Source organism: Phalacrocorax carbo, chromosome 8, assembly GCF_963921805.1.
Source record: "Phalacrocorax carbo chromosome 8, bPhaCar2.1, whole genome shotgun sequence".
Classification (NCBI taxonomy): Eukaryota; Metazoa; Chordata; class Aves; order Suliformes; family Phalacrocoracidae; genus Phalacrocorax; species Phalacrocorax carbo.
In genome coordinates this window covers 35190159-35210107 of record NC_087520.1, presented here as the reverse complement: position 1 = coordinate 35210107, position 19949 = coordinate 35190159, and the positions used below count along the sequence as shown (strand labels likewise).

General features: G+C 34.7%; 1 protein-coding gene across 2 annotated transcripts in view; it reads left to right on the top strand.

Moving 5' to 3' along the window:
* Window positions 1-19949, top strand: part of LOC135314793 (transcription initiation factor TFIID subunit 4-like) — a 146785-nt gene that overhangs the window by 62940 nt on the left and 63896 nt on the right. For both annotated transcript variants that reach the window (XM_064459561.1, XM_064459560.1), the window contains exons 11-13: window positions 2180-2310; window positions 3921-4046; window positions 14068-14124. In XM_064459561.1, coding sequence (XP_064315631.1) covers window positions 2180-2310; window positions 3921-4046; window positions 14068-14124 — 314 coding nt within the window. The remainder of the gene's footprint in view (window positions 1-2179; window positions 2311-3920; window positions 4047-14067; window positions 14125-19949) is intronic.

The following is a 19949-nucleotide window of genomic DNA, read 5'->3' as shown; positions in this document are numbered from 1 at the left end:
TTTTGATCGATAGCTTTGCTTACACGTTTGCATAATAAAATAGTGCATGCTCAAAGAGGTCTTCATATTGCAAGTCTGACTTGCAAAAATAGCTCCTACCAACATGAATAGTCCTACTGACTTCAAGGACTTAATTTGCATGAGTAACAGTTGCAGCATTGGGATCTGAATGTGTATGTCTGCTTTCCATTATACGTTCAGCTTTCAGCAACTTCAGCAGAGTTCCATCTCTATTACAGAGGACAAATTGGGCACCAAAAAAAGATATTTTTTTTTCTAGCGATAAAGCAAAAATCAGTTAGAAAGCATATATACATATTGCTAAAATCCTTAAGGTAACGTGTACAATATGGAGTCAGTGATGGCTTGAGTTAGTTTGAGATAAGGACTTCAAAGAATCATTAAAAAAATTAATATCAGAAATATATGACAGAATTCAGCTCTGGGAAGTGTGGGAATGATGTACTGTAGTGATGTAATAAAATATACATTTAAATAGACGCTGCAGATCAAAAAAAAAATGAGGAAGAGATGGAGCGAGGAGAGCTGCAGGAAACGTAATCTTTTCGTACGGCTTAGCACAAAACCAGCTGTAATAGCCGTATCTACAAACAGAATTCAGAGCGGTTTTCTCTTTGGGCTGTATTACTTCAGCGCTTCCCGACACGCCGGTGATTTGGCGCGCCTCGCCGCGCCTCGCGCCTCGCCTCGCGCCTGGCGGGCCCGCCGCAGCGCCCCCTGCCGGCGGGGGCGACGCCGTCCCCGGCCCGCCCGCCCGTGATTGAGCGGCCCCGGCCCGGCCCTGACAGAAGCCCAGGGTGATGCTGAATGCTGCCAGTTCGTCTCAGATCACATCATTGAAATAACAGAAGTGCACATCCATGCAAGACCGCTGCTCACTTGTTCGTCGTCATTTTTTAGACGTGGGATGGTTTCTTGCTCTTGAATTTGGCCAGGGAGAGATAGGAATGCCTCACAAAACAAATAATCATTCTTAAACCTCTCAGGTTCGTATTTTCTCGGGGACCCCGCCCACAAACTATGATTACTTGTGTAATTAGCCATTCAGGAAGCACTTTCCAAAATACTCTCAAACAAATTTCCTGTAGTGTTTTGCATACCTCTTTACATATCACAAACAAATATATTCACAAACATTTCTAGAAGACTTGTGGTCATTCAGTGGGAAACTGATACAGTGTAATCAGAGTATTTACTCTTTTGTGGTGGGTCAAACTCCATAATCCATACAAAATGCAACTACTGATTTTTTAAATATATTTTTTATATTTTATATATTTTTATTTCTAGAAAATACATTTTTAAAATCAGTAGTTGCATTTTGTATGGACACAGAGTTTTCTATCTAGAAAACTGTCCCACTGGGACTACTCATATATATGTCTTTGGAGGACTATAGCTTAGATTAGTATGTATATTCTTATATCTACAGATCTCTTTCTAACACTTCATTTGATGAATTTATGGATCCTTAAGTGTTACCCATATTCTTGTTTCTGTAGCTTAGGTGTTTTTTTAAATATATCAATACATTAGAACTGTAGAATGTTTGCCTTTTGTATAAACTCAGCACAAAGTATCAAATGTCCAAATAACTACGAATATGTCCTAGTGGTGTTTGGGGGACAACTGGTGTTTTTAAATAACTCTTGTTAATATGACTTTATTTCTTCATATTCAATTAACAGGTTTTTTTTCTAAAGAGTTTTTATTATTGATAATATGCCAACAGTGTAGGCTGAAGCATGCAACAGTATGCTTTGGGCTGCAGCCTCACCTCATTGACACTGAAATTAATCTGCACTAACACTTCTGAAGATAAAGGAATTGCTTTTTGTTGTGTAGAACAACTGAGAACTCAAACTGTCTCATAGTCTGTTATGCTTTGTTTTAATATACTGAGGTAAACTTCAGTAAAGTTCTTAAATACTTTCTAAATGGTAAAAAAATTCTCTGGTTTCTCTTCTAAACTTTAAAGTGTAGTCACACCTCTTTTCAAGGGGTCATGAATGTATCACCAAAGCTGCATAAATACAGAGTCAGATTTTTCTGTTCAGGAAAATGAAGTTATGGCTTTATGTTCTTTAGAGGTTTTTCTGGTTTGGTTGTTTTTTGTGGGGAGTAAGCTAATTCTGCTTTGTTTTGTGTTTTGCTTTAGCTAAAAAACTAGGAATTACTGATGTGCCAGCTGAGGTGGTTACGTTTATTTCCCATGCAACACAAAACAGATTAAGAACAGTAATAGAAAAAGTAACGGTGATAACCCAGCACCGAATGGAATCCTACAAAGTAAGTGTGCAAAGAAAGGTATTGTGTGTTACAGAATAATGCAGTATGATGCCCTTTTTTCTTAGCACATGGTAGGTGTGTTGTGTTCGTTCCATTTGCAAAGTATGTTTTAATTGCAGGTTTGTCTACCTCAGCAAATAGAAAGTGGTGGGATGTTAGCACTGCTTGCCAGATCTGTATTCCTCCTCTGTGACAGAATTTGTGTGTAGAATTGTGCTTTTATCCTTCTGTGCTGAGCTGCCTAGCATGGAGCATCTGTTAAGCAATTTCTGCTCATGGATTGCGGCTAAGACTGTTGATTCTTGATGTCTCCGTTTTTGACCAAGGTATCCATTGATTGGATCAAAACTGCTTCAATATATAGGAATCTATAGTAACTTCACATGTCCTTGGCTGTGAGAAATACTAATATTTTACAAAAGCTACCAATTTGTCTTAAAACAGCACTAAAGAATTCAGCTATAAATTCTGCACTGTAATTAAACAATGGCATTCTCTTAAAAAAGAATATTTCAAGATAAAAGGCTACTCTGATTCCATTGTTAGTGATTGTATTCTTGAAGAAAATGAAAACAATTTAGATATCTTAAACCAGGGAAAAAATTTAAATAAGAATCTGCAAACCAGTTTGAAATTCAAATAAATCAAACATCTTTGTTGATAAATATATCTTTTTTGAAGAAAGGAAGATGCTAATAGTTGTCAAACTGATGTAAAATCAAGATAGCAATAACTGTAGTTGTGTGTTGTGGCTAAGCTGTGTTCAGATTTCTTTGGGGTGTGTGTATATATATAGAGTAGCTCTGGTTTGGGTTTTTGCTTGTTTTTGGTTTTGGTTTTTTTTTCTATTCTTGAAAGCCTGGTGGAACAACTTTGGACTATATCTTTGTCCACCTATTTGGCAAACCTGAGTCACAGTTGGACTAATTATATGTGGCATTTGCAAGAAAAATTATCTTTGGGATTTGTGACTAGAATCAACATCACTGTGATAGAAAAATGGATTAAAAAAAATAAAGGCCACTATGCCTAAGTGTTACCTACACTTACATCCTTCCTTGCAATTGACGGATATATTCTACTATATTTGACTAAAGTAAAATCTCCTTGTTTCTTTCCAATACTCTTCATCAGCTTCAGCAGTGTTAAATCCCTCCTTCCTTCTCCCTAGGATGGTGTCTGAGAAGAAAACACTTTGCTTAGACAGTGTTAAGCCAAAGTTGCATTTATAATAATATCTTAACACAGGAATTGCAGTTTATAACCAGGCTCCTATGTCTAGGATTGTTCAGTAATAAAGTTAAGCATCTTAGGGGGTTTTAATCAGTAAGTCCGGTTGGGTTTTTTTAATTGTTTTTTTTTTTAACTCTTTGTCTCTAGTGCTGATAAATCAATCCTTGGATTTTTAATTTGCTTAGATATTAATTAAATAATCAGATTCTAGCTGCATTATTAACCATAGGCTAGCTTCATTTCCCTGGGCTTGAAAAGAGAAGGTTTTTTTTTGTTAATACAATTGAAAGATTTTAATGTATGACACCTATAGTCTTCTTTAAATACAATCTGGATGAAAATGCATGGTTTTGTAAAACATTGTTCTTATTTTACAGGATGATGAATGGTACGAACAAGCTACAGATGTCCGATCACAGTTAAAGTTTTTTGAACAGTTGGAGCGTTTAGAAAAGCAAAGGAAGGATGAACAAGAGCGGGAAATATTGCTAAAGGCTGCCAAGGTATGTTTTATGGGTGGGTTTTTTTTTTAACTACTTAATTATTCATAGTCTTCAAACAATTACTTAATTTCATTAAATCTGTTTCATGAACACATTTTGTTTCTTATAATAAAAGGATACTGTTGTTGTGATATCACACCTTTAATTCATTAAGTCATGCTATCTTATCTATGATGACTTCAGACCTATCTGACTGGAACACTCCTGGGTTTTGAAGATACAGCTCTGAATTTAATGAGTTCTTGGCAATATAGGAGACAATGGCTAACATATTCAAAATAACTTGGTGAAATAATTTTCACAATTGCCTTTAAAATTTAATAGGTCCCAGGGTTTCTGTGCCATTTGAAAATCATAGCCTATGCTTCTGGTATTAAACACAATTCAGTAAATTGTTAAGGGTTTTTTTTTTTTAAGGCTTTTTACCTTACTTCTTGAGTTTTTTGAGGCTTTTTACCTGTTGAGTTTCTAGACTTCCTTTTTTTTTTTTTTCAAACAGTTTTGTTCATTGGTTTATTTTCATTTAAAGAGTATGTCTCCCAGTTGGTGTTCCAGCCACCTCTGTATAACTGCATTATTTAATTAATTCATGCCTGTCTTCAGTTAGCTATCAGTTCTTCTGGACTTGTTCCTTTGTAAATTTAATTCCAAAGACTGAATTTTCATACATGGAGTAGAACAGACTAAGACAATATTGTTTCAAGAGCATGCAGGTATAGATGAATCTCCTGTTTATAACGGCAAATTTAATTATATCTATCATATCAAACGGCAAATAAGCTAATGCCTTAGTTATCTCAATTTTCATTGCATATCATAGAATCATGGAATTGAGTAGTTCCTTGTATATTCTGAAGAGATTATGTAGGACAACTCAGTGCTGAATTGTAACACTTAATCCCCTGATTTTTATGCTGCTAATGTTTATAAATATAGAGATTTTTTAAAAATACCCCAACCCTTGCTTATCTCAGAAATCTGTTTCTCAATTTGGCTACTTTAATCTGTCCTGTTTTCACAAATTTTTTAAAAATGAAGAAAAGCTTTTTTTTAATCCTGTTTTCTCCATTCAGTGAATACATCTTGATGAATAGTGTTTTCTGTGTATCCTGCTGTTTGTTTTTGTGTTGGTGTTTGGTTTTTTTTTTAAATGGACATTGAGGAAGATATAATAGCTTGTAGTCCCTGGTTCAAAAATGCTTCCCTGACTGCACAAAGTCTTACATGGGCTTATCTGAGGTTGGGTTAGATCACCTCCTGTTATCCCTTCTAACCTGACTTGCTTCATGATTTTGTTCTTTGTTTTTGTGGGTTTTGTTGGGTTTTTGTTTTGTTTTAGTCGTTAATAAACTCCTGTAAAGTCAAAATTCAGGAAATAAATACATGATCAACAAGTTTGATTCATATAGATTACAGAAAGAGCAAATTAAAGAATTTTGCATCAAACAAATATAAAGGAGATTCCTCTATTTGATTTGAAGAAATTATCTTAATGAAAATAATGAATGCATAAATCAACTCCATAACCAGAAAGTTGTAGGATACAGCTTGGCATAAATACATGGTATACTAGAAAAAATAGATAAAGCTATTAAAAAAAACCAAACCACAAAGTAGCCATGGAAGAGCAATGCTGATCTATCAGTATTAATGTTTAGAAAGAGAAGTTGAAGATAGTGTGAACCTTTTGGGAGGTGCTTATGCAATGTTGTGATTTAAGTGTAAATGCCAATTTGGAACTCAATTTACATCGATAGCATCTTTCCTTTGTGGAGCATTCAGCTGGCTCTCAACCATTCTGTTCTGATGGATTGATGAGTGCAAGACTTACGTAGGACATAGTTTAGCAAAATATGGTCAGATCACAACTTTTTATTCTAAAGAATAGATTATTCATTATTTCCTTAGAATGTAGGTTGCTGTTCAAATATAAGATCACCTGTGCGTTAACAGTGATAACTGTTGAGGTCTTTATTCTGAATTCCTATGCACTATTTCCTTACTCAGGATTTCATTTTTTCTGGTCTTTTATGAACTTGCCTAGTTGTCTAAGGAGATTTAAGTCTGTGGAAAGGATTCAGTAATTGTAATGACACAGTTATTGAAGAGACACAGTTAAAATCTGCCCCACCCACCCTGATAACTAATGATAAAGATCAGTAACCATTTCCTGTCTGTTTGTGGCCTGCTGACTGATATTTGTGTCTGCAAAGGGGGTAATGATTAAACTGGCTCTGGAGACTGAAATACCCACTATGTAAAGATGTGATCATGAAATCTTTGTCACCTTGACAGTGTTGTGTCCTTAAAGATAAGAAAAATCGGGATTTTAAAATGAAGTTTCTGGTTTTGCTTTTTTCCTATAAATGCTTAAATCTAAAAATCAGATTTTTTTTTTTTATTTATAACTGCAGCTTCTTACTGTGCCTTTTAGATCATCAGAGTGGTCTTTTATCTTGTAAATGTTTTGTCATGTTATTTTGCAAGCTGTTTTTAAAGTTAAACAGCAGAATAATTTTAGGAAAAGTTTCAAAATGTCCTGCTAGTCATACCTTGTCTATTGTCTAGCATGGGACAACATAAACAGGTTTTACTTGCACAGTGAAAATTCTATTTTAATTATTTACTTTGGAGCCTTGTTAACAGTAAAAGTCCAGGTATTGACAAAGAATAAGATAACGAAGGAAATGTTTTCGGCATTGGAATGGATGGTATTAAATAATCAACAACAAAATAATGAACTGAAAAGATGATGAAAACAAAGGAATAGATTTAAATGAAGGGAGTCAGCATGAGTCTTTGGGAACCCTTGAAACCAATTTGGTAATTTTGCATTAGAATTTGGTAAGGGGTAAGAAAGATACATCAGTGATGGTCAGAGTGTCAGGTTTGCACGTTTTTGTTGTTGTTGTGAGTAGTGGGTTGATTTTTTAGGAGGAGATAAAATATTTGACAGCAGTGTTTTTTATTGATCTGCAACCAAAATTTCAGTTGTTACAGTAGGATATGCTTGCAGAATTTACAAGCAACTAGGTGGGGTTGAGTTTGCTTCAGAAGTGTTTTTGGGAGAATGAGAGATAAAATCAGATGGGGAGATAGAAAAAAAAATCAGGTTTCCAAAATATTTTAAATTTTTTACATTCTGAGAAAAGTCACTGTCCAACTTAAAAATAATTGTGAAGCTACAAGAGTATCTTTAAAGCAAAATAGCGGTATTATTTGGCTTGTTAAATGAGAGACTATTACAAAATCTGATGTCCCATGCCTGGGAAATACTTGAGAAATAGAAACTTCATACCACAAGCTTAGAAGAATAATGACTGATGTTCACATTCCAGTGAGATATTTTGGGGGAAGACAAACTTGACAGGAAAAATTGTAAGGTATGGTATAGTAGCAATGCAACATACAATTTCTTTTTAATTAAATACCTAAAAATTGAAAACAAGACTGTACTGTTTCAGGAACTAGCACGATCTCGTGTACCTTGGGGATCTCTCCATCATGTGCCACAATGTATGCATACCAACCTAGAATGTATGGCCCAAAGCATTTTTCTAATTTACTTCTTAGTGATTCTTTTTATAATAGAAGTGTTTAAAGACATATTGGTCCCCAAAACTGTGAGATCCAGTCACCTCCTGCTGCTGGAACAACTCCTGTTTCAAACATTGAGATAATATGATATGTCAAATACAGAAGCTGTACAGGGAGAAACTGCAGCTGTCTCACTGTCATTACTTTTGGGTTATCCTCCTAATACGTGAATAATACAGTAAAATAATAATGGCACAACGACGGGTCATCTCATATATAAACATGTATGTAGAGTGCAGTCTCTTTACATGGAATATTTGGGAAAGTCAACTCTTTGGTCCCGTTTATTTTCCCAGTAAGAAGCCACTGGCTATTGTTTCCATGTGTGTGCCGAAGCAGAGATCTTTTCAGTCTGTCTTTGCCTGGTATGGGAAATCACAAGAAGAGCTAAGGAAAGTCTTAAGACTGCAGAAAGGTCAAAAGCCAGACTAAAATCTCTTGAGGAATTTACCTTTATATTTGACATGGTGTGTGTTGTGTGGACTTCTGGGGGGGTGGGGGGTGGAGGAAACCACACAAAGCACAGGGCTTGCTATAGTAAAAGACGTGTTCCTTGCTGCTTTCATAGCTATTTCCAAAACCCAGAAAATGCAGGTTGTTTGTGTCAAATGGAATGAGGTTCTGGTTCTAGGATGATAATGGAAATGTTTCTGGCAGCAGGAGGAATAGGAGTTGTAGTTGATTTTGTTTGTTTTGGTGGGTTTTTATTTCCGAGTTGTTTTTTGGACAGTGGTGCTTTCTACAGTAAAGGTACAGGTTGGGGTTTTCCTTGTTTTCATTAAATTAATGAATGATACCTCTACAGTATAATCTATAATAAAGTGGATAATGTTAAAATTACTGTGTTAATTCATCTGCTCAGACTGGCTAAATGCATTATTATGATCAAATTAATTTTGAAAATTAATTTACAGTATATACATTCTATTAGAGTTTTATTTTGAGTGTTCTGCATTAGTAGAAAAGCCTGTCAAGTTTGGGCGCCTTAAATATGACTATCACAAGAGTAAGATCTATTCTGTAAAAAAACATAGTTACATTAGTAAATGGAAGAATTATGTTCTGTGTTTGCAAAGGTAATTAGTATTTGTGGGTGTTGGTGATTTTATAGGGCTACAGGCTGAAGGGCTTTTTTATTGGAGAGATATCATTGAAATTTGGCAATGCAGATTTCCTTACACGCATGTCCTGTCATTACTTGAAGGGGCTACCTCTTTGAGCTAGAGATGAGTTCAGTCGTCATGCCAATTTAATCCTTTCCCTCTTTTCTGAGAGTACGGTGGATGTAATGCAGCTTTCTGTGAGATGAAGCACTCTCTGAACAGAAACTTATAACTCACTTCTAATGAGACGAGAGCAAAGAGGGAATTATTGTGTTGAGATAATTTTCTGAATTTTTAGAAATTTGTTACTTCAATTTTAATGATTTGAAAATAAATCTTTTTTTAGACCTCTACTCTTGCATTCCACCTCACTGTGGTCATAGATCTGAATAGGGTTTTACCCTCAGCTATGCTGCTTTTAGCTTTGTTAATAAAAAGTGAAAGTTAATGTGAAAGCAAAGTGTTTCATGTTGCCAATTTAATTTCTTTAATTAAAAGTGAAAGTTATAAGCTGGTACAGCCGTGGGTGAAGTTCTAATGTCATCAATGGGGAAAAATAGGTTTAAAATTGAAACTGTTGGCACAGCAGTGGCTCTCAATAGTACAGCACTTGCAGTTGTGACTCTTTATTTAATGAAAAAAGATGAATTTGAAGCATTAAAGACTCCCAGTATATGTATTGGGAAGGGGGCGTAGAGCTGTAAGTGCCTTAGCTTAGGAGGAGAGACCCTGTGAGACATTTTTCCAACAACGTTTACCAATCTGAGACTTCAAAATTATTACGAATCTAATTGAAAACTTTTTTTGTTAGTGGGACAAAATGTAACAACAGTGAAGCTTTGACATTACAAATTACAACAAAATACTCAATAATGATAATAATTAAATACCTCAGAAGGGCTTTTGGTCCGCCCATCTGCATAGACGCAGAGAGTATCCTCCAATTTAAAAAATAATCTTTGGATATATTTAAGTATTACATGAGTTATAGATATCATTATTTTAAAAATACTGTTGCTTTCTAATTTAAAACAATTCTATGAAATACGAAATCCCTTTAATTATGCTATTACATGTGTAATTAGATGTCTGTTTTTGTGGCATTCTTCTTAACACAACAAGGGGAAAAGCTGAGGGTTGGAACATTAGGGAGTTCAGTAACATGTAAATGAAACCCCATATTTCTGATGTGTTATGAATACACATTTAACATACGCTGCTTTTCATACTTTCAAAGTCTAATATTTCCATAGACCTGATGTGATCTATGCAGTTTTCGGATAAATAAGATAGCAAGTTCTCTAGCACAAAGCACTTTCATTCTTAACAATTAAAATATCAGGCTGTCTGGTCTAATAAAAGTAGTTTATGTTTGGGAGAAATGTTAACAAACCTGGTTTGGTGAATAAGTTCTCAGTAGGAGACAGCTTTTAATGTATTTAAAAGTATGTTATCTGGTTAGGATCACTCCTAGGTTTCTCTAAAATTACTATGGGAAGCTAGCTTGCTTCTAAAGGTATTTATTCATCAACATGAAAATACATTACGTAAACCCAAATTTCTTTATTTACAGATCTAGACATGAAGAATAGAGAGGGGAAGGGAAAGGAGTTGTGATAAACTCCTTGAAAGTATTTGAGTTGGGGAGTTCTGTGATTGGTGGGTGTTTCCAAAGCTTTAGAGGAAGGAGGCGTTGCGCATTAAAAGATTTTGGAAGAACATGTTTTACAAAACAAGTGACGGAATGCAGCACATTATGATTTGGTGTTAGAGGGAAAGGAGAAAGGAAGACAAAACCAAACATGAGATTAATTCAAAGTAAAAATTTAAACTGGAATTTAAAAGAAAGGAATGTTCTGTCAGTAACTTGACAAAAGTGTAAAATATTAAAATAATTGGTGAGTAAAAATAGTGAGATATAGGCAAACACTACAAAGGCTGAGCAGCAGCAAAATTGTTGAAACTCTTCAGAGGAAGGAAAAGATGTTCACATGTGGAATGGAGTGTAAAGAGAAGCCAGTGACATTTTTAAAGCTTATCTAGGTGCCTCTCTTAGGCTTGACATTTTTGTTTACTTGTATTTGCTTTAATCTGTACGCATCAGCATTGAAGAAGCCTTTTATAATTTACATTAGATTGTAAAGTGAAGAATTAATAAAATAGTCAATGTTTATACTTTTTCTTTTCCTTTAACACATTTTAGCCTCCATATGCTGATGATTTTATGTCTGAAGCTTACTGATTTGCAAACTGACATGGCAGTCAGCAGGAAGGTATTTTAGTCTTAAACATCTGTTTTTTTTTAAAAAAAATCTATTAAAATTTATCTGAACACAAAAAGAAACAGAAAATGACTGTTAAACTCCTTAATTTTATTAGTGTTACTTATATCAGTAATGACACATCCAATGTAAAGTTGGAATTCTGCTTGTTTGAAACGAGCTATGCTGAGCTCTTTGAAAAGGCCATTTGGTATGGAATAATCAGAAACTCATTTTGTTATTCTAAATGTAAAAGTAGTTCTACCTTCACCTTCAATCTGGGCTTATATATCTGACACCACCTGGTATTTTAAATCTTCATTACTGAAAAGCAAAATCCTGTATTTAATAAATCAGTCAGGAGTTGAGTACCTGTTTTAATCTCTGCCATAATTTATATTATTTATTTATTGTGAATGAGCTGGAGATTTACACAGAGTAGATCATCTGCTTTTTTGCCTACTTTTGGGGTCTGCTTTTGATCTACGTTAATTTGGTCAGTGTCTCAAAAAAAAAAAAAAAACACCACAAAAAAAAAAACCACCACAAAAGAGAAAACCCACAACAACACAAAACAAACCAAACCCAACCAAAAAAAAAAAAAATCCACCCAACTTTTAAATGTGGTTTATTTGTTTTGGTTTTTTAAAACTGTAGCACTTTCAGAGTTTTTCCTTCACTTATAGAGTCCAGGAAATTGCAGTGTTACTTTGCATCTATTGCTTTAATTTTTCTTACAATGTCCCCAAACACAACATAGATCTGGTATGTTTACCCGGATTCTGTCGCTTCCTTGTAGAAACTTGGTAATATTAGAAGTCTGAGCTTAATTCTCCCAGGACACTCTGCTTTCTCCTTAAGCTGAAGTGCTTTTAACTTGTACTTTGCATTTGGCAAATGATTCAGCTTCATACAGTAGTATAACAACACTTTGTATTTCTGTACTGCTTTCGCTGCAAGGCTCAGAAGGCAATAGAAGTTCGTTATACATTTATAAATTTATCATCAAAGCCCATGAAGGGCTAACTATGATTTGATTTTTCCGTACATCATACTGGAGAAACTGAGGCATGCAATGATTGAACTGTCATCACAAAATGGCAGAGCAAGGACCTAGTTCAGCTCAGTTTATACCTAAGTCCATCTCCTAGAGAGGCAACTCTTTGAATGGGGTGTGGGTTGTTTTTGTTTTGTTTTTTTTTTTAATCTAATCAGTATAAATATAATCAAGTTCTTAGTAATTGCTCTACTGAGTAGACTCCCAGCTCTCTGGCAGATCCACAAATTTTGTGAAATGCGTTTTTGTTCTTTAAACATTAACTAGATCAGTTTATGTATACTTTTCTTTTTGTCTGACCACAGCCGTTAGAAGGAATCACAGGCTAAGTTAAGTTGGGGTTCCTTTCTTGGTTGGCACAGCTACAACATGGGAGTCTAATTTGGTCATTAGCTATCTACAGGTTTTAGTTTCTCATTACTTTACTCCAGACGCTATCCTGTCAAACTGCCTTTTATGCTAACAGGCACAATATCACTAGTAGGTGGTGGAATATGAAGCTAATATGCACAGTAGAAGAGTCAAGAACATCTGAAAATCTCATTATAGTTTAATTTGGCCATGCTTTCTCATCACTGTGTTTTGAAAGTGTGCTATATTAGCTGAAAAAGTAACTCCAGTTTGGGGGGAGGGAACCCAAAACCAAAAAACCACAAAACCAAAACACACAAACAAACAACAACAAACCCCAAACAAACAAAACTGGGAAAAAGGATAAAGAATTCAGTGTCATTGGTGCCCTGTCTGCCAAATCATAGTCAAGGCTCCCTCCAGATATATCAACAATATTACATGTCCCCTTACCCTTAAAACCTATCTCCCTTTGGTTTTGTTCATGGATTTTTAACTTCTGAACAGAAAATATTATGAAAAATTAAAACAACAGGAAAAAATCTGTATGTAAGTTTGCAAGCTAATATTCTTTCAAGTTTCAGGTTTGTCTTCAGCATAGAAAGAAGCAGAGAAAGATGGGAGAGAGCATAGATATTCTTACTCCTTTAGGAGTTGTGTAACTGAGATCACTTTAAATCTCAAAGAAAAAATGAAATAAAACAATTACATTTTCAGGTATCAGGAACAACAATTTTTCATAGATGCTGCAAGCTTTATTGCAGCTTCTTACAGCCTTTTATGCAGCCATTTCTGAATACTGACCAATCAGGCAATTAAAAAAGTATAGTGCATATATTATCTACCTCTCGAGTTTTGAATTCCATCAGTTTGAATACGCTTAGTGAGCATAAGTAAGAATTTAATAGTCTTAGCATATGGTTGTAAAATAGTCTGTATCTGAAGAAATGTACTGTTATGGGTTGTTATTGCAATTAAAGAGTTATTCTTATTGGGCTTTCAAGCTATTGTTTCTGGTTTTGAAGGAAAATATGAAAGTTGCCATTTGGCGCAGTATTTCTCCAGTTTTAAAAACTACAACATTAATATTAGTAATGCATGGAGTTTAACTTCTGTGTATTTCTATGCTATACTCGAAGTAAGCTCATACTGATGGCAATGTCTTTATTATAGAGAGTTACTGTTTGGGAGGGTGACTTTACAACTGTTTTCTCCACATCCTCTACCAACAGCTGAATAAAAGCTTAGTTGCAAACAGTGAATTATTTTCCAATAAGTGACTGTACGGAGTTTAAAGTAAAAAGATCAGATGACGGAAAAGTTGTCATTTCCACTCTTGGATGCTTGAATTTGTTTCTATCAAATAATTGAAATCTAAACCTGTATGGAAACTTTAGAATTGACAAAATCCTGATGGCTGTTTTTTTTTTTCATTTAAATTTAGGGTAGATCTTATTTACAACTGAATATTTAATAGTCTTTTGGGTGAGGCCTACGGGTTTGAAATTGCACTTCTATGGATTTAAGCATCCCATCTTTGACACCTTGTATCCTGTTCCCCTTTCTTTGCTATTTTTTAACTTACTGCAACAGATGAGGGGTTCTTAAACCATCTGTTAATCTTTTTTTCCCCATTTTTTTTAAACATGTAGAGTCGCTCAAGGCAAGAAGACCCAGAGCAAGCTAGACTGAAACAAAAAGCAAAGGAGGTAAGCAGAGCTGGAGATCATTACACTTGACATTTCAAGGCTCGAGCATATTAATTTTTTATGCCTTGCTACTTCTATATCGTTAATAAAAATCTGACTAAAAACTTTTTAGGATGTATTTGTTGCTTTGCCTTTGATCTTAATGTTTGCAAACTAATACATTAATACATGTGAAGCCTAAGGAGATATTATACGAGGATATTTCCATACGTTATATTTTAATTTCCATTTTAGGTAGCTGTAGCTTTTGTTGCGTTGTTGATGACAGCAGCATTAGATTTTGGTGGAAAATATGTGCCTTTGTCTTTTTGTAAAATGTCACTTAGAAATGTGTTACTTAACAATTTTGTTCTGGATACAGTCTCTCAAGTAATATAATTGCCAGTTATTTTCTCTATAGCGTGGTTAGGTGGACTATTTACTCATCGGTCTAAATTACAATAATCTAAAAATTATAAAATAATTTCAGATGAAGTTTTGATATGTTATTCTAAAAGTAACAGTTTGTGAACTACTGAGTGCCTTAATTAGCTGTAAATGACAGTGGCTGTCCTTTGCTTAAGGCATCTCATCGCTTAGGATTGGGTTGTATCTTAAATCAATTAGAAAGACTAAAATGTCTATCATTCCTATTTTAAAAAAATTAGCAACATCATTTGCAGCAAATTCATGCTGGCTTTTTTTAGCCAACTTGTTTGGATATATTGTGTTAGAAAGTAATAATTATACATTAGAAGGTAACGTATGCAGAAAAATGTGTATAACAAGTTCTTTTGTGCTGACCTGTTCCTCCTGTTTTGTTTCCCTGTTGGCAGTATTCTGTAGTTCCGTTAGCTATACAGATTATATATATATGTGTGTGTGTGTGTATATATATAAAAAAAAGGTCAAAAAAATCCACACATGTGGCTGAGTTTTATTTGTCTTTTTTTTTTTCATTATGTGATTATGTAATAAGATTTGTTGAAATGACTTCTTGTAAACATTAGGCCTTAGTGTTTCCAGAGTTAGGTTTGTCAAGCAAGTATTCAAATGGAATAGAGTAATCAAGTTATTTGGCAGGAAAAGACACAGAAAGTTAATACTACTTGAGTTTAGTATGTAGCCAGAATATGCAAAGGAAGAATCAGATTTGTGAAACTAATTGATGGCAGGCAAAACTTGCTGTTGAACTGAGAACTAAAACTAACATGCTGCTGGAAGTGAAAGCAAGCTAGAAATAAATGCATTTCTTGCTGCCACAATATTTGCATTCATTGTCGTTCTTTTTTGGCCATTGGAAACTTGAGGAAGCAAAAGCAAACAACAGGGCTAGTAAAAATACATTTTCTAATAGTCAGAGTGAAACAGTGGTTCTCTTTATAGCCGTGATACAAGACTTGCAGTCTAGCCAGTGTTGTTGCTTTTGGTGTGCTGCTTTTTTGGCAGGAGTACTTCTCCCTTGTATGAAAATTCGGCTTGTCCATATAAGCAATATTTATTACCCACTAGAGGGAGTGATGCTGTGCTGACGTGTGCATAAAAGAAAGTTTATGAAATGTATTCTGAGTAATGGTAATGGTGGTATTAGTAAAGAGGTATCAAATATTTTGGTGGTAACCTAATTAAAATGCTTATGTCAAACTGGTATGTGATTTTAAAGTAGTAGTGTTCCTGGATATGATAACGTGTTTGAGTAAATGCAGAATGAATACTAGGTTTTCTGTTTGAGTGCTGCACCCTATTCTTTTGTACATTAGCCCTGCCTTCTTTCCCACCCTTCTAATGAAAGTGTATAATTTGCTGGCACAGTGCCTCTCTCTCTGAAGTTGAATTTCATTCTACATATTTGAAACCATAAGAAATATAAGCATGTCTGTTTTCAGTAATTAGAGTTCTAAAGCTCTTTCTTCAACTAGTTTAGAGATTTCACCTAAAATATTCAAATATAGTTCATAAAAACATATTCTTTTGCGTAAACTTTTCCCTGCTCCCCTTTGCAAGTGGAACTGGCAGGATTTAGTTTTAATATTTTTTTCTGCATTGCATACTGAATATATGCTGATCTCTCAAACTGTATTGGCACTGCCAAAATAAAAACTAACCAATTTTATAGTATAAAAGATCGATTAGATAGTGTCTTTGACATGGATTTGTTATTTGAAATTAAAAGTTTTGAATCAAATCCTACAAAAAGGTAAAAATTTCAAAAATTCACTGCCAGCTGGGCTACTCTTAAATGTGCATACGATATGACCAATAACTGAGAGAGAAATTGGGTTTCTTCCAGATTTTGTGTAAGCTGATGAATATAATGCTGTCAGCTTTGATAATAAGCTGGTTTTGAAGTGGTGTTTCCATGATTTCCGTGTCTTGAATATTGCCTGAAGACCTTTGTTGCTCAGATACTCTTCTGGCTAGTAGTAAAGTGGCTCCTAGGTGGTGTTTTAAAAAGCTTAAAGAGGGCATCCAAGAAACCTGCAGTATTTTTAGTTTGTGTTACTTGTTTAATGGTATGATTGTCAGATAGTTGTTTTCATAACAGAAAAGCAGCTGATAATTTCATTGTTATGTTCTGGAAATGGATAATGTTTCAGACTTTTCAGTGGGCTCTCGTATGAAACGGTGACACTACTGCATTCCTTCTGCTAACCAGGCGGTCTGGAACTGTCCTCTTCAAAACTGAGTGTGATCAATACTATACCCTGGTTCCCTGCCAGGTGGGAATGGATGAATATCTAAACCAAATGTAACCAGTGTATGAAGTCTGATAAAGAGAATGTAGCCCAAGATACTTAATGAAGATGAAAGTCAGAGGGAGAAAGTGAAATACTAAAGGAAGTAATTTAAAGTTTCTAAGAAAGTCTTTTAAATCTTTAAGAAAAACTTTTCAAAACATTGAAAGAATGCTAGAAAACATTGTCTTGGAATGCAAAATAAAGGTAGCAACACAAGGATAATAGGATGAAGGAGGAGGAAAGAAGACTAGCAAATGGTATTTGTTCCAAAACATTATCCTTTATGGGTATTTTGGAGTCTTTCATTCCATAATGCTCTGGTTTTCTTCCTAATTTAAAAAGAAAAAAAGTTCAATTTCTTTCACAGAACTTCTACCATTAAGAGGTCCCCTTCTGGCTTATTGGTGTCATCAAGAAAATGTACAGGGAGATCACTCTGTCCTTTGAACACATTTAAAAATGAATTTGGTAAGGTGAAGATTATTTTGTTTTGTTCTGTAACTGTCTTCTCCATTTATTAGCCAGTCTTCAGACCACTCTGCATGTTGTTTAAATCAAACTGGCATAAATCAAGTTGAAATTGTGTTCAAATACTCACTCAAACAATCGCAAGGTCCATCTATATTTAAGTCAGGTTTCATTCACACATAGACTAGCACTGTTTTAGTTAAGTCAGTGCAAACCCACTCTTATTTCAGTTTGACTGACTTATTTTGCTTTAACATTAACCTGTTTCAAATGGACTTGAGTGAAAGCAGTAGGATAATGTGCCTGTGGGGGGTTTGTATTGCTTAGTAATCTCCGTTTACTTTCACACTTTTAAATTCCGTTTACTTTCACACTTTTAAATTGGTGCAGCTTTTTGAAAGGTTTCATTAAATAGTACATAAAACAGGCCATATAACTGATAGCAGGGATAGATCAAGATTAGGAATAATCAAGCCAACACCTAGTAATTAATAATATAAATTATTTAATAGAAAGACAGGGAAGGTAAGATCCTAAATGTCCTTTCTGTCACGGATATGTTTCTACATATTCAGTGTCTGTTGGCTAAAAAACTTATAATTTAAAAGTCAAGTAGCTGAGTTTGATCCTGAAAGATTAACTTGGTTAACATCTTTGTGTCATCACCAACCAGGAATATTGCATAATAATAAAAGCTTAAACCAGACACCATAAATGTCTGGGCATGTATCCAGGACCTAGATCAGTTTAGCTAACACTCAGTTGAATCTGTTCTCAGATGTACTCGTTAACCATGCAAGTGAAATCTCAGACCTGTTGATATTCATAATATAGAAGGCTTACTGATTTCAAGGGAAGGCAGAAGAGAGTGCGCTTCGCATACCTTTATCAGCACAGATAGCCCATCTTTCTAGGATTGGATAAAGTCCTTTAACAGTATTAAGCAGGTTGCTGTTGTGACTGTTACATTGGCTAGCTTTGGGAGTACCCAGTGCTTGCATAAGCAAACCAGGGCAGGTTTTTTCCCTACTCCCAGAAGGAGTTATGTCAACTGCAGTGTTGTGGTAACCGCTCTGCTTGGGTACTGTCGGCCCCCATGTCTGCAATGTCTTCTGTAACAAGAGTCTTACTCAGTTAAGTTTTAGATTTTGAACTGTATCCTTTCCTGAGTTATATGCACAAAAATATCTGGACCGTTAACAGATATAGTTCTATAAGAAGCCATAGGATCCATCTCCTACTTAATAATGACATATGTGCATTGTATGACGTATATCTTATGTGGCTCTAACACTGCATTAGAAATTCTCAATCCCAGGTAAAAAGGTAACTTGTCTTAGCAGTATTACTGAAAATCTAGCATCGTATATTTAACGATTAGAATCTGAAAACAATTTTACTCTAAATAATTTCTTGTCACCACATTGATATTTATTTATAATTTCTGGAGGAGTGGTTTCTTATAAAAGATTTAAATAATAGTTTACTGCAGTTTGGTTTATTTGGTAAGTTCATTTTTAGCAAAATCAAAGTCCTTAAAGACTGTACTAGTAATGCAGTATCTCTCGTGATGAGAAGTCTGAAAAAATTTTCTATTTTGTCATGCCTGACAAAAATACTGCTTCAAAACCAACAATTTTATCTTAAAAAGGTTTATTATAAAACATTCCACTGAGAAATGGAGCACTTGCACAGAAATAAGTTTAAATTAAATTTCCATTTAGCCCTCTAACACATCTGAGGGTCTGTAGGTAGAAAGAAGGAAAGGCTCGGAATATGATACCTGAAGTAATGATAGTGCAACATTTAGGCAATAATGATTCCTCAGAACTGAGTTATTTCATAAATAGTTTTCTGCATCAGGCTACCATGAGGTTACTAGAGATGCGATGCAGAAGGAATGCAAGCATTTTTGTCAATACATGTAGATGGCTAGATAAGAGTCATTTTATTTACACTTTCCCTTTACCACAGGTCTATTGTTTGTACCCAGAAAAATACTTCAGAGAAATGCTTAGACTATTCTGGTACTGTCTAAGCCCATGCAACGCTGCCATGGATTTGGCTTTAGAGTACAAGATATTCCTGAAGTTATATAATTGTTGCAGTGACTTCAAATGTTAGTATTAAACTTGCATCTCAAAGAGAAGTGGTCCTGTCTGTTACCAGTCAAAACATCTTAATTAAAATCCTGCTGCATTATCGAGCCTAGTGCTTTTATGTTAACTGTATTTTTTCCTTTTGAGTAGATGCTACTTTAGATGTACAGGTATATTATGATAACAGTCACAAATTCTGGTAACTGGAGTTGATTATGAATTCTGGGGAAGGACGGGAGAGGAGTGGCATTATATCTGCGTATGCAAATACTGCTGCTGAAGAAATAAGATCTATAACCGGTAATAAACTTATTGCATATGAATCTCAGTGTGTAGATTTTCAAAATTTTGTAATAGTTTAGAGACAGTGTGTTTTGCCAAAAATTTTCCAGTGTTTCCAAGGGTAAGCTATTATCCTGCCATGAATTCTACAAGTCCTAAAGAACTTCAGACAATAGTAATCTTACTACTCAGCCAAACGTTTTGCATATCTCTCTGTAAAATTGAAGACCATGACACTTCCAGCCTGTTTTCCTGTGCT